Source organism: Saccharomyces paradoxus, chromosome IX (genome assembly GCF_002079055.1).
Source record: "Saccharomyces paradoxus chromosome IX, complete sequence".
Taxonomy (NCBI): Eukaryota; Fungi; Ascomycota; class Saccharomycetes; order Saccharomycetales; family Saccharomycetaceae; genus Saccharomyces; species Saccharomyces paradoxus.
The window spans coordinates 138,113-151,441 of NC_047495.1; the positions used below are offsets into that span (position 1 = coordinate 138,113).

Consider the following 13,329-nt stretch of genomic DNA (forward strand, 5'->3'; position numbering starts at 1 on the left):
GTAAACTATATCCCATGAAATTTATACAATCTCAATTTTTCTCCAACTCTCGTAACCTCTTTCTACGATAAAGGATATACTCATTATCAACCTCATTAAAAAACGTATAAATAGCTGTATATCACTATTTTGCCAAGTTCAAATTTTTGAAGAAGTCACCAATTTGTTTCTTCGTATTCATAGCTAACCCAACTTCTACTATTTTAAATCCTTTCATGTCCTTTGTTATTGAAGAAGATGTATCCAATGTCGAAGTCTCTTTTCCTTTCTCCTCCAATTGTAACCTACTCACTTCCTCACGCAATAACTTAATTTCCTCCAACAATCCGTCACGTGCAAGAGATTCTTTGGCTAGTTTCGCCACTAATGGATTTTCGTCCAATCTCTTATTTTTTACAGAGAACATTTTCAAAATATTTAGCAACTCTTCAGTATGATTAATTTTGGCAGACACATTGAATAGCTTTTGACGTAATGCCTTTTGCATTCTAAATTGATGCGTGCTGAGATCTTTAATGTATCCACTCGAAGAGTCGTTAAAATGTCTTAAAAATAGGTATTCCTCCTTTGCATTGACTATATCTTCAGTCATCTCTGCAACATCTCTCTTAACATAATTTAAAACTTTTTCCTCCAGGTCTTGAATACGAGCATTTGTTATTTGCGTTTGTTCCGACTTGATATTATTTTGAATATTTAATAGAATTTCGGCCTCTGGTATCCTCCAAGTGTACAAGTTGTTGAGAGACTGAACTGTACGTGTCATCAAAGGTATATTTGATTGATCAGTAAAAAAAGTATCCATATTCTGGATATTTTCCTTCAGGACAGTAAATTCAGCTTCGACCGTCTGGAATGTACTTTCAATCAACCGTAGAGTAGAATCTTGTGAAACTAAAGGAATACTGGATATTTTTGCACCAATGTAATATTCTTTCATTTTTTTTGGTTTACACTGCTCGGCTAAATAGTTCTCATCACCCTCAAAGGTTTGAACGGAAAAATTGCATGTTTCGACAGGGTCTGTTTGAAGACCATTGTCGACCGTTTCCTTTTCAACAGTTTGTGTACTGTGGTGTCTCACAGGTATGGCATCTGTTTGAACTTCATTTTCTTTGGAACTTTCCGAAAGATCTGTTTGTATACCAGATTCGGCATAATTGTCTTCCAATGAAGTTTGCACATCAAAATCAGCGGAAGTGCCCACATCATTTACTTTAAAAGTTTCTCCACTATGAGGCAGCTCATCGGTATTGATATCTTCTAACTTATCGTAAGATTCAGATATACTTTCATCCTGGTCACTATTCAGCGACGTGTTATCATCAGATTCTTCAGCTTCACCGCTTTGTCTACTGTCCTTTTCACTCACAACCTCTTCTACAGATTGATGATCCTTAAATTCCTTTGTTGCCATATCTGAGTCAAAATCTTCTTTTTCGTTGTCTTTTTTCAATAGCAATCCATCCCCTTGGACACCTTTCCTTCGTTGATCGGTCCTTTCATCATTCTCAGAAGTTCCGCTTATATCCTTGGGTTTGTTGTCGTGATCATCCATAACATGCTGGCCATATTTTGAGTTTGTTTCGCTTCTTTCATGAAAGTAAACGTCCTGTGCTGCTGGAATTTGTTCTTGCTTGGTATTACCACATACTTGTTCAGGGGTGTTTACAGGTTTTTCATTTCCTGATATATGAACAGCATCTTTTGCTTCTTGGTTATGATCCTTTTCAGGACTTCTCCCGCTGATTTCTTCTTTCCTTGGCAAAAAGGGGTTCTCCTCATCCTTCAAGGTCATGGGGCCTGGTCCACTAGCTTCCTTATTGCCAGTTTCTTCTGTTGGTGAAAACGATACTCTCTCTGAAGAATGCGCAGCCGTAAATGTGTTGCTCTTGTTTATTGTAGAGTTTCCAAACGAAAAAGCAGGTGTAGTAGAACTTGGTTTATTAATATTTGTTGCAAATGCTGAGAACGGCGATTCGGATTTTGCTTTAACATGATTTCCAAACACAGGATTTTTCAAACTAGCCATGTCAATATTGGCGCTTTTTTTTATAGTTTCAGTTAGCTTGCCAATAGAAGATTTTGGCCTTTCTTCCCCGAAAATTGCACTATCTTCATTCGAGGAAGCCTCTGGTAATCTAGTGGAAGGTGTTTGTTCAACCGTAGAATCTGACAAATCATTATTGCTTACGCTTGGACTATTACTTTCGTGTTCGTCATCATCGTTGATTTCGTTGGTGGAGTCTTTATCCAAAGATCCGTTCCCAGTATTATCTTTTGTAAGAGAGCTAAAGGGTGATTTAGTTTCTAATTGAGAAGAAAAAGGTGAAGCGTGAGTACCAAATTTAAACGAGGCATCAGAATCAACTGAGTTTAGAGCCTTTGAAAAATTGGATCCAAAGGAAGAGCTTCCAAAATCAAAGGCATTGGTATTTGATTTATTAGAAGTGTTAGAGTTCGCACCAAAAGGTGTCGAAGAAGACTCTGCATCACTCTTAGACTCATCTTCACTCTGATTGTCAGATGATGGGAACGGCGAAATTGAATCCATCTGCTCTGGACTGCCAAATTCTGGTTTTGAAGTCGTAGAACTTGATCCGAAGGGTCCGTTGGTGGCAGGTGCAAAAGATGATGAACCAAATGCAGCCTTTCCAAATACAGATCCAGGGTTAGTTGCGTCATTTGAAGTAGTTCCGAATGCAGACGTACCAAATGAAGGCTTACCAAAGGCAGAACCGGAGGTAGATGGTTCAGCAGACGCATTTCCAGAACCAAAGGAAGATGTACCGAAAGACGGCTTACCAAAGGCTGAACCAGAGGTAGATGGTTCAGCAGACGCATTTCCAGAACCAAAGGAAGGTGTACCGAAAGAAGGCTTACCAAAGGCTGAACCAGAGGTAGATGGTTCAGCAGACGCATTTCCAGAACCAAAGGAAGATGTACCGAAAGACGGCTTACCAAAGGCTGAACCAGAGGTAGATGGTTCAGCAGACGCATTTCCAGAACCAAAGGAAGGTGTACCGAAAGAAGGCTTACCAAAGGCTGAACCAGAGGCTGATGGTTCAGCAGACGCATTTCCAGAACCAAAGGAAGGTGTACCGAAAGAAGGCTTACCAAAGGCTGAACTGGATGTAGATGATTCTTCGGCAACCCCTCCGAACGCAGGTTTACCGAATGCTGGCTTGGCAAAAGTAGAACCTGCGGTGCTTTGTTCAGTGGACACTACACCGGAATTGGCAGATGGAGCCGATGACAAATCAAATGAAAATGCGGATGATCCAAATGAGGGAGCACCAAAGGTTGAAGAACTTTGAGATTGCAAACTATTAATAGTCGCTGGTTGTTTTTTGAGAAAGGTGAAGCCCGATGTATTTGCTGATATAAAAGGATTAGCCGATGAAGACTTGCTTATTTCATTATTTTCTTCTTTTTCCTCTCTTTCTTGCTCCTTCTTTTTTTCTTTCTGCTCCTGCCCAGCAACAGCAATATTTTTTGATGTAGGAGAGGAAGACTTGTCATTTTCTAGAGAGTCCACGTTTATGCTATAGTGACCGCTTTTAATTGCTGCCACATGAAACAATCCCACTATCTGTAAACTACCTTCGTTATTCAATATGTAAATCAGCGGTAATCGTTCTATCGTATCAACACCAGAACAAGGTTCTATAATAGTGCCTGAAGTGACAACATCAACTGCCACACCTACTGGATTTGTGTCCCTATCTGTCTCCTCGCTGATAGGTAATACTGCTCGTTCAGCATCCTGAGAAGGTTCAATAACTTGTTCTGAATCCCATATGCTTACCTCACTTGAACATGATGATGCTAGCACATTTACATTCACACCAGGTTTAATCAAACCTGATAAGGTAACTTTGTACACATATGGAAATCTTACTATTTGCCCAAATGGAGGTATAATATCAAAAGTTTCTTGAAATGAGGCGTTGCCATCCACGTACTTTATAATGTACATTTTTTGATCGTACGAAGGTTCGTCACTGGTTTCTGAAACGGTGTTACCGAACACTACCAAAAAAATCTGCGAAGATAGGATAGTAATACTCAAAGGAGAATATTCTTCTACTGAAACCTCTTCCAATTCCGATGGTAAAGAGAATTCAAATTGTTTGTCCAGGGTGTCATTTCGCCAAGTGAAACTTTGAAAACTTCTATCCTTTAGTAGAACGATCAATTGTGAATTTGCGACATCAAAAGAGGCAACATTTTGCGCCAGCTGCTTAGTTAATTTTGTTCTTAAATCCAGTGCCGTTAAATCGTTATTCGAATTTAAAATTATTAAAGTGTTATTAACGTTCTTCAATTGGAAAACTGGACTTTCAAAAGAAATTACTGTTTGAAATTCACTAAATTCCTCCAGATTTAATGAATGTAATGCATCTTTGGTTGAAACCAAAACCTGATCGCCATGAAAACATACAAATATTACATCTGAGATTTCTTTCTCCCACTTAAACGTTAACGGGGAAGAGTCGGAGGTGATATGTTCTCTTAACAATTGAAGTTCACCGACCACCGCTTTGCTACCAGAGGCAGCAACGAATAAAGATTTTCTGTTTGAGATATCGAGGTTTTGAAGAGATGCAAATGGCAATTTTTCGTTGAATGAAGGTAGAATTCGTTTTTGACCCAAAAACTTGAAACCGAAGTCTTCCGAAGTCTCAGTGGGTACTTCATCATTCAAAGAAGACATATTCTAATAGTTTCGTAGTGGATATATATGTTTATGTGCTTTTATCTGCTACAATTGCAATAACTAAATTAAACCTTCACACAAAATCGTTATTGAAGTTGGAAAAAGGGCAGATTAACCAGAGAAAAATGAGTATGCGTGGAGTAGCGTATGTGCGATTGAACAGACCAGCTTAAGTGCAATGATCAAACACAAACAACTTTACGGTTTATACGTGCAACTATCCTTGGGCTCTTTGACTTTTTTTCTTTTCGATCAAACCATTGAAAAAAACACTGTTCGTATATCGCGATAAAAAATGGCGATGCCCACCTTCGATCCAATTCCTTATATTATTATTATACGGTATTATGTTAACTGAACAAACATTAGAAAAAAAAACTCTATCAAAAGTGCAAGATCCCTATTTAGTACACCTTATAAGAAAGAACGTAACTTAGACTGAAAAAGATAAAGACCAGCCAAACTTGTGAACTGGATCGGTCAGCTGTAGCGCATTGAAAGACATACCCACTCCTAACGAAGTGTCTTTATTCAGATCTCGCTTATACGACAATGTAGCCAAGCCTGAGTCCGCAATCTTTGCCTTAACTTGCGAGATGGGATCTGGTACATATCTAGTGACGAACTCAACGTTCATATTAGGATTTTCCTTCGATTGCAAAGTGGCCTTGGTTCCCACTTGCAAAAAACGATTAACGTTTTGAAAAAACGTAGCTGTCGCGCATTGCCTGTTGTTTGTAGACAAAATAAACGAGTAGTCCCGGGAAAGGTACCCCAGTGACATGGCATAGCGTGCCAATAAACCGCCAGCTATGTCATAAGCGATCTCAGTGCCACTAACGAAGCCGCGGTGGCCCAGAGTCACACTTCCAACGAAGTCCTTAGGTTGCAAGACATCTATAGAGCTCCTCGCTGTCAACGATTTTTGCGCGTAGCTCAGATTGAATTTGGCATTTTTGATGGACTGGGGAGTCAAAGATGCGTTCACATCACCTTTCCAACCAGGTGCAATCTTGGAAAATTCAATTCTCGTGTTTAGCCTATTCTGGTTCGACCAACCCTGAGACAGCGAGACCCCTTCTTTCCTGTCATTAAACCGACCCTCAACGCTCGTTTGGATAGGGCCTTCTGTCACGCCCTGCTTCGCCCTCAAGGTAAAATTCACACCATTTTCTGTGGTTGTCGAAATATTTAAAGAAAGCGGGTTGGTGTGGAAGAAGTCCCTGTTTAATAGGCCATTGATATCCCTAGATATATCGTTGAAAAAAGGTAGCACCATCGTAGTTAGTTTCTGACCCTTTCCTCTCCACACAATTTCTCTGCTCGAGAAGAAAACAAAAGAGTTTCATCTCCATTATTCTTTCTTTTTCTTTTTCTTTCATTTCTACAATCGAAAGCGAGAAAAAAAGAAAGAAATACCACAAGCGCTTTCAATCATGTAAGCTAGGTCAGCATTCGATTAAAAAGCACAGAAGCTCACTTGCAGCGTATAGGCAGAACTAAACTGATATATACCAAAAAATGAGAACCTGGCCTGGCAATGTTCTCTTAACCAGGATCCATACATCCATTCTTTTCCCAGAAAGGGCGCATACTATTAGAACACAAGAAATCTTCCAGATAGAAAAAAGGGTTTTTGCGTCGTACGGCGCGGCCTTGGCAACTCCCCTTCTGGAACAGGCAACTTCCTAATTAGGTGGACGCAGCGTATAACTTTAATCAGTTCTTATCCCCTTTATGGTATACCGGTTGATATAAAAGAACGAGTGAGACAAGATCAGCAACAAAGTTGAGGAGATTATATTACGGTAAGAATAACACGTACGGCTACGCCCCTGTAGCCATAACCTAGCATGAACATATACACATCGCCCACGCGAACATCGAGCATCGTGTCCAAGAGTGGCCAAAGGCCATGTCTGCCCATGTTGGCCACAGATGGAAAAACTATGGACAAGGGAAGCCCGAACGAAGACTGCGAATCCGTACCTTGTTCGGGCTTGGACGTGCGCAAAATCTACCCGAAGGGTCCATTGCTTGTTCTCCCAGAACGAATTTACCTTTATTCGGAACCCACGGTAAGGGAGGTTTTGCCCTTTGATGTGGTTATCAACGTCGCTGAAGAGACAAACGATTTGCAGACGCAGGTTCCAGCTGTCGAGTATCACCACTACCGATGGGAACATGATTCGCAGATTATGCTGGATTTGCCCTCCTTGACTAGTATCATACACGCAGCTGCGACGAAGAGAGAGAAGATACTGATACATTGCCAGTGTGGACTGTCGAGGTCAGCAACGCTGGTAATTGCGTACATCATGAAATACCATCACTTGAGTCTGAGGCACTCATATGATCTGTTGAAATCAAGGGCAGACAAGATAAACCCTTCCATAGGGCTAGTTTTCCAGTTGATGGAATGGGAAGTCGCTCTTAACGCAAAGAATAACGTGCAAGCTAACGGCTATAGAAAAGTACCGTGAGCGAGCCAAAACATGATATGGTCTTCAACGAGGCTGCACCGATGCGCAGCGTAGTCTTTTTTTCTTTCTTGTGTACTTTATAAATAATTCTGTATTTTTTCACTTTGTTCAACGTTCTGTTCGAGATTTACTTTATCTTGCTAGGAATCTGTTCTTAATCAGCATGTAAGAAGGGCGTATGTCCTTGGGGAACGAAGTGAGATTGTTGTGGTGCTTGTACGATGCTCTTTATATGAATTTTATGCATTTATTGTACTATTCATTTTTGGTACCATCGGGTAACGGTGTTTTTTTTGTTGTGATGCCAAATCAATGCGGTATTGAGAAAACTATGTAAAATGTTACACAAAGCAACAAAAGGACTTTGGTATATGTGACACAGAGGAATTGGTGTAGAGATTCTTGTCAATATGAATGACGCTAACACGAAACAGCCGCTAAAGAAGAGGTCCCTGAGCAGCTATCTTTCAAACGTGAGCACGAGACGGGAGGAGCTGGATAAGATATCTAAACAAGAGACACCCGAAGAAGAAGATACTGCCAATAAGCAGAGACAAAGAGAAACATTGTCAGAAGAAGTAAATGATAAGTCCCAAGACACTAATGTATCGTTTCGCTCTCAGGGTGCAATCGTTCATGACGCTACCCCAGATAACTTGGATGCAAAGGAACTCAAAGACATGATCCAGGAGAATAATTCAAGCTCACATGAACGAGAGGTTGGTGAGGACAGTCGTCCTAACGATGTTCCTGAAACTAATGGGAAAATGAGCCAAGCAATGCGAGCGACAAGTTTGCCGCCATCCAATGTACGTAATGTCGATATTGAAAACCACCAACCTTTTTCGAGAGACCAACTTCGAGCGATGTTAAAAGAACCAAAAAGGAAAACTGTTGATGATTTCATAGAGGAAGAGGGTTTGGGAGCCGTTGAAGAAGAGGATTTGAGCGATGAGGTACTTGAAAAAAATACAACAGAACCTGACAATGAGAAAAGAGATGTAGAGTATAGCGACTCAGATAAGGACACAGACGATGTGGGAAGTGATGATCCTACGGCCCCCAATTCACCGATCAAATTAGGTCGTCGCAAGCTGGTTAGGGGTGATCAACTCGATGCAACCACAAACTCCATGTTTAATAACGAATCAGATTCCGAATTATCAGATATCGATGATAGCAAGAATATTGCGATATCCAGTAGCTTATTTAGGGCCGGTTCTTCTCCCGTGAAAGAGACCAACACCAATCTTCTGAATATGAATTCATCACCGGCGCAGAATGCCAATCGGGGTTCCGTCTCTAAGACCAATGACAATAACAAGAGTTCTCATATAGCTGTTTCTAAACGTCCAAAACAGAAGAAGGGTATTTATAGGGATTCTGGTGGTAGAACAAGACTACAAATTGCCTGTGACAAGGGTAAATACGATGTGGTCAAAAATATGATTGAGGAAGGAGGTTACGATATTAATGACCAGGACAATGCTGGTAATACAGCGTTGCATGAAGCGGCATTGCAAGGTCATATCGATATTGTGGAACTGCTCATAGAAAATGGTGCGGATGTAAACATTAAATCTATTGAGATGTTCGGCGATACCCCATTGATCGATGCCTCCGCCAACGGCCACTTAGATGTTGTCAAATATCTTCTTAAAAACGGTGCGGACCCGACTATACGTAATGCTAAAGGATTAACTGCCTTCGAATCTGTTGATGATGAATCTGAATTTGACGATGAAGAAGACCAGAAGATTTTACGTGAAATAAAAAAAAGGTTAAGTATAGCGGCCAAAGAATGGACTAATGGTACGAGCATCCATAATGACAATTCTAAAAATGGAGATAATACTCACACAACGGATCGAACACTTTATGACAATACCACAAAAACCGAAAACGAAAAAGCGGCCGAATCTCCTGTAATAGTCTCTACTATTGAAGAGAAAGCTCCGGAAGAGGAGTTTTATTGGACGGATGTTACTTCTAGAGCAGGAAAAGAAAAGTTATTCAAAGCTTCAAAGGAGGGTCATTTACCATATGTTGGCACATACGTAGAAAATGGTGGTAAGATAGACTTAAGGTCATTTTTTGAAAGTGTTAAATGTGGCCATGAAGATATTACAAGTATTTTTCTGGCGTTCGGATTTCCGGTCAATCAAACGTCAAGGGACAATAAAACGTCTGCTTTAATGGTAGCAGTCGGTCGTGGCCACCTTGGAACTGTTAAACTGCTGTTAGAAGCGGGAGCAGATCCGACGAAAAGGGATAAAAAAGGACGCAGCGCTTTGTACTATGCCAAAAACAGCATAATGGGAATAACAAACAGCGAAGAGATCCAATTGATTGAAAATGCCATGATTAGTCACTCGAAAAAGCACCCTAAGATTAATAATGATGATGATGACGACGACGATAATGATAATGACGATGTAACATATAAACATGAAAAAAGGAGAGAGAAGACTCCATCGCCCATGCCAACAAGCCAGAGAAGTACCAGCCCTAAGATTGAAGACGAAGAGCATGATACGATAATGCCTGATGTTGCAGACAATGACATTAGCAACGACCATAATGTCAAGAACTTTATAACTTCCGATTCGCGTAAAAGATCGGAAGATAATGAGAATGTTGGTATCCAATATCCACTCGACTGGAAAAAACGTAAAACAATTGCTTTGCAAGATGAAGAAAAATCGAAAAGTGTTTCACCACTCTCCATGGAATCTCACTCTCCTAGGAAAGTAAAGTCTGTAGAGGTAAGTAAAATTCATGAAGAAACGGTTGCTGAAAGAGAAGCAAGACTCAAGGAAGAAGAGGAGTACAGAAAGAAAAGACTAGAAAAGAAAAGAAAGAAAGAACAGGAACTACTACAGAAGTTGGCCGAAGATGAGAAGAAAAGGATCGAAGAACAGCAGAAGCAGAAAATCTTAGAAATGGAAAGATTGGAAAAAGCTACTTTAGAGAAAGCAAAACAAATGGAAAGGGAAAAAGAAATGGAAGAAGTTTCTTATAGACGAGCCGTAAGAGACTTATATCCGTTAGGACTTAAGATTATTAATTTCAACGATAAACTCGATTATAGAAGATTTTTGCCGCTTTACTATTTCGTAGATGAAAAAAACAATAAACTCGTGCTCGATTTGCAAGTGATAATATTGTTGAAAGACATGGATTTGCTCTCAAAGGACAATCGATCGACATCTGAGAAGTTTCCCGTTGATCCGACACATCTGGCCCCACTGTGGAATATGTTGAAATTCATTTTTTTGTATGGAGGTAGTTATGATGATGACAAGAATAGTATGAACAACAAAAGATTTGTAGTAAATTTTGACGGTGTCGATTTGGACACGAAGATTGGATATGAACTTTTGGAATACAAAAAATTTATAAGTCTGCCCATGTCATGGATTAAATGGGATAATGTTGTTATTGAGGACTCTGCCAAAAGAAAGGAAATTGAAGAAAGCATGATTCAAATATCCATAGACGAATTTACAAAGTCGAGAAACGATAAACTCAACAACGCGCAACAACCGACGCGCAAAAGGCGTTGTCTGAAAATACCTCGAGAGTTGCCTGTTAAATTTCAGCACCGTGTGAGCATATCCTCCATTCTCCAGCAGACATCTAAAGAGCCATTTTGGTAAAACGGTTCGCAGATCCATTGGCATATGTTCATACATATTTCCGTTCTGGATGCATTAAATATTATTCACGTTAATATATTTCCACGCAATTGTACTATTTTGTTATTATTATTATTATTATCAGTATTATATTCATCATTTTTTTTCTATTGTTCGATAACGTATATGTCATGGACCCCTTGAATTTACTGAGGGGTTCAGAAAATACCGTGCAAAAGACGAAAAATGGACGAATTTCCTCAAGTATAAAATTTATAAATTACTGTTGCATTGAACAATAGCCAGTTATTTCTTTTTAATATTCCTTGCAGGAAATTTCTACAATGGAATAACGTCATAGATTCATCACAAAAGCACGTATAACAAGTATTCAATTTATGTTTTGAATTGTGAAGAGATGTCCATTTACTAACATTCGAGGTGTATAAGCACCGGTTTGCAGTGTTACGTACTTCTTTTACCAATGGGGTGCGGCTAACTGGGACAAGATTCGTTCAAACAAAAGCCCTTTCTAAAGCGACATTGACAGATCTGCCAGAAAGATGGGAAAACATGCCAAACTTAGAACAGAAAGAGATTGCAGATAACTTGATAGAACGTCAAAAGCTTCCTTGGAAAACCCTTAATAACGAGGAAATTAAAGCGGCTTGGTATATATCGTATGGCGAATGGGGGCCTAGAAGACCTGTACACGGAAAAGGCGATGTTGCATTTATAACCAAGGGAGTTTTTTTGGGGCTGGGAATTTCATTCGGCCTCTTTGGTTTGGTAAGACTACTGGCTAATCCTGAAACTCCAAAGACCATGAACAGGGAATGGCAGTTAAAGTCAGATGAGTATCTGAAGTCAAAAAATGCTAATCCTTGGGGAGGTTATTCTCAAGTTCAATCTAAATAAGTAGACGAGGAAAATATAATTGTTTCATATATTCCGTACTTGGGGTATAGGTAGATTGTTTTCATATATACGCAGTTTGATCTTAGTTCAGTAGTTTGATTTACTCGATTCTTTGTAGCATTTTTCAGCAAACACGATCACTGCCTCGAAGGAAAAAAAAATCGAAGTGAAAAATACAATCCAAAAAAAGAAAAAGTGCATAAGTCATCGATTTTATGGAGAAAGAGAAGATGGTCAGAACCGAAGCATTGTGTCACTAAAGTATGTCATTTTCCTTTGGATTTACCTCCAATGACTTTGAGGATGATGAGCTTGTTGCTCAACCGGAAGCTTTCGTTGAAAGCAGCAAAGAGAACGAAAATACCACTGCTTACACCAATCCATTAGATTCTGACTTCTTGTTACAAGCTGGTGTTGTGCAACCAAATGTAGAAGATCTAGAGACGATATTGCAAAGTCTCAAGGATGTCAGGTTAACATTTGAAGAGTTCCGATCCCCGATATATGAAAAGTTATTGATTAGAAGGGAGCTGTTCGATGTCAAACATCAACTAATGTTGGAGACAGATACTCAATCCAACGACAACTCCACTGAACTAGACATTTTGCTTGGTGATACTTCTGAAGACTTGAGAAAGAATATTTATGAAGGGGGATTGAAATCATGGGAGTGTTCTTATGATTTAGTTGATTTGTTGTCCGAGAAAGCTGACAGAATAAGCAACAATATCGATGCGGTTATGGAAATAGGTTGTGGGACGGCATTACCCTCAGAGTTTCTCTTCAGGTCTGCTCTTCTAAGAAATGATAAATCTAAGGTGTTAAAGTTCGTTTTGACTGATTATAATGCTAGCGTATTAAGATTGGTTACTATACCGAATTTGGTTATAACATGGGCCAAAACGATTTTGACAAATGCAGAATGGTACGCCTTACAAAAAGACGAATGTGAAGATGTTCCAATAAATAGTGAAGAATTGCTTCTTTCTTCGAAGTTGTTAGCTGCCTTTTACAATGATATTCGAAGCAGGAACATCAGTGTCATCCTTATATCAGGATCGTGGGGACGTAAATTTAGTAACTTGATCCATGAAGTACTATCAGACAGCAAAAAGGTACTTTCATTGACCTCAGAAACAATCTATCAACCTGATAATTTGCCAGTTATCGCAGAAACAATACTTGACATACACAAATTACCACAAACTGATGTCAAAACTTACGTGGCAGCAAAGGATATTTATTTTGGCGTTGGCGGTAGTGTCACTGAATTTGAAACTTACTTGGATGGCAAAATAAACTCCGAAAATTTACCAATTCGGTCTGAAAGATTCAAAGTCAACTCTGGTTTGAAGAGGTCGATTATATGCATTGAAACGAATAAAATTAGCCAATAATTACTGTTTTTTTTCGTTTTAGCTTTATCTCCTTAAGTTAATTTATAAGTTTTTTATTCTAATCTTTTATTTATAACATGGATGAAAAACAGAAAAGAAATATAGAGGTAAAAATTAAAGTAACTGTTCAATATACATAATATGATTGGGAAGCAAGAATTCAATCAACAACA

The 13,329-nt window shown here is 39.3% G+C and overlaps 6 protein-coding genes across 6 annotated transcripts; 4 read left to right on the plus strand and 2 right to left on the minus strand.

Moving 5' to 3' along the window:
- Nucleotides 1-124: 124 nt before the first annotated feature.
- NUP159 (FG-nucleoporin NUP159) lies at nt 125-4,717 on the minus strand (the record flags this gene model as incomplete). Its single annotated transcript, XM_033911049.1, has 1 exon — nt 125-4,717. One exon carries the CDS (start codon nt 4,715-4,717, stop codon nt 125-127), a length of 4,593 nt encoding a protein of 1,530 aa, XP_033766940.1.
- Nucleotides 4,718-5,153: 436 nt separating this feature from the next.
- POR2 (putative porin POR2) lies at nt 5,154-5,999 on the minus strand (the record flags this gene model as incomplete). The annotated part of the gene is made up of 1 exon (XM_033911050.1): nt 5,154-5,999. One exon carries the CDS (start codon nt 5,997-5,999, stop codon nt 5,154-5,156), a length of 846 nt encoding a protein of 281 aa, XP_033766941.1.
- A 574-nt stretch (nt 6,000-6,573) lies between these two features.
- Nucleotides 6,574-7,203, plus strand: SDP1 (mitogen-activated protein kinase tyrosine protein phosphatase SDP1; the record flags this gene model as incomplete). Its single annotated transcript, XM_033911051.1, has 1 exon — nt 6,574-7,203. The coding sequence occupies one exon, from the start codon at nt 6,574-6,576 to the stop codon at nt 7,201-7,203; it is 630 nt and encodes a 209-aa protein (XP_033766942.1).
- Nucleotides 7,204-7,613: 410 nt separating this feature from the next.
- HOS4 (Hos4p) lies at nt 7,614-10,862 on the plus strand (the record flags this gene model as incomplete). Its single annotated transcript, XM_033911052.1, has 1 exon — nt 7,614-10,862. One exon carries the CDS (start codon nt 7,614-7,616, stop codon nt 10,860-10,862), a length of 3,249 nt encoding a protein of 1,082 aa, XP_033766943.1.
- Nucleotides 10,863-11,414: 552 nt separating this feature from the next.
- COX5B (cytochrome c oxidase subunit Vb) lies at nt 11,415-11,759 on the plus strand (the record flags this gene model as incomplete). The annotated part of the gene is made up of 1 exon (XM_033911053.1): nt 11,415-11,759. The coding sequence occupies one exon, from the start codon at nt 11,415-11,417 to the stop codon at nt 11,757-11,759; it is 345 nt and encodes a 114-aa protein (XP_033766944.1).
- Nucleotides 11,760-12,022: 263 nt separating this feature from the next.
- On the plus strand, nt 12,023-13,156 carry HPM1 (protein-histidine N-methyltransferase; the record flags this gene model as incomplete). Its single annotated transcript, XM_033911054.1, has 1 exon — nt 12,023-13,156. The coding sequence occupies one exon, from the start codon at nt 12,023-12,025 to the stop codon at nt 13,154-13,156; it is 1,134 nt and encodes a 377-aa protein (XP_033766945.1).
- Between the last annotated feature and the right edge of the window lie 173 nt (nt 13,157-13,329).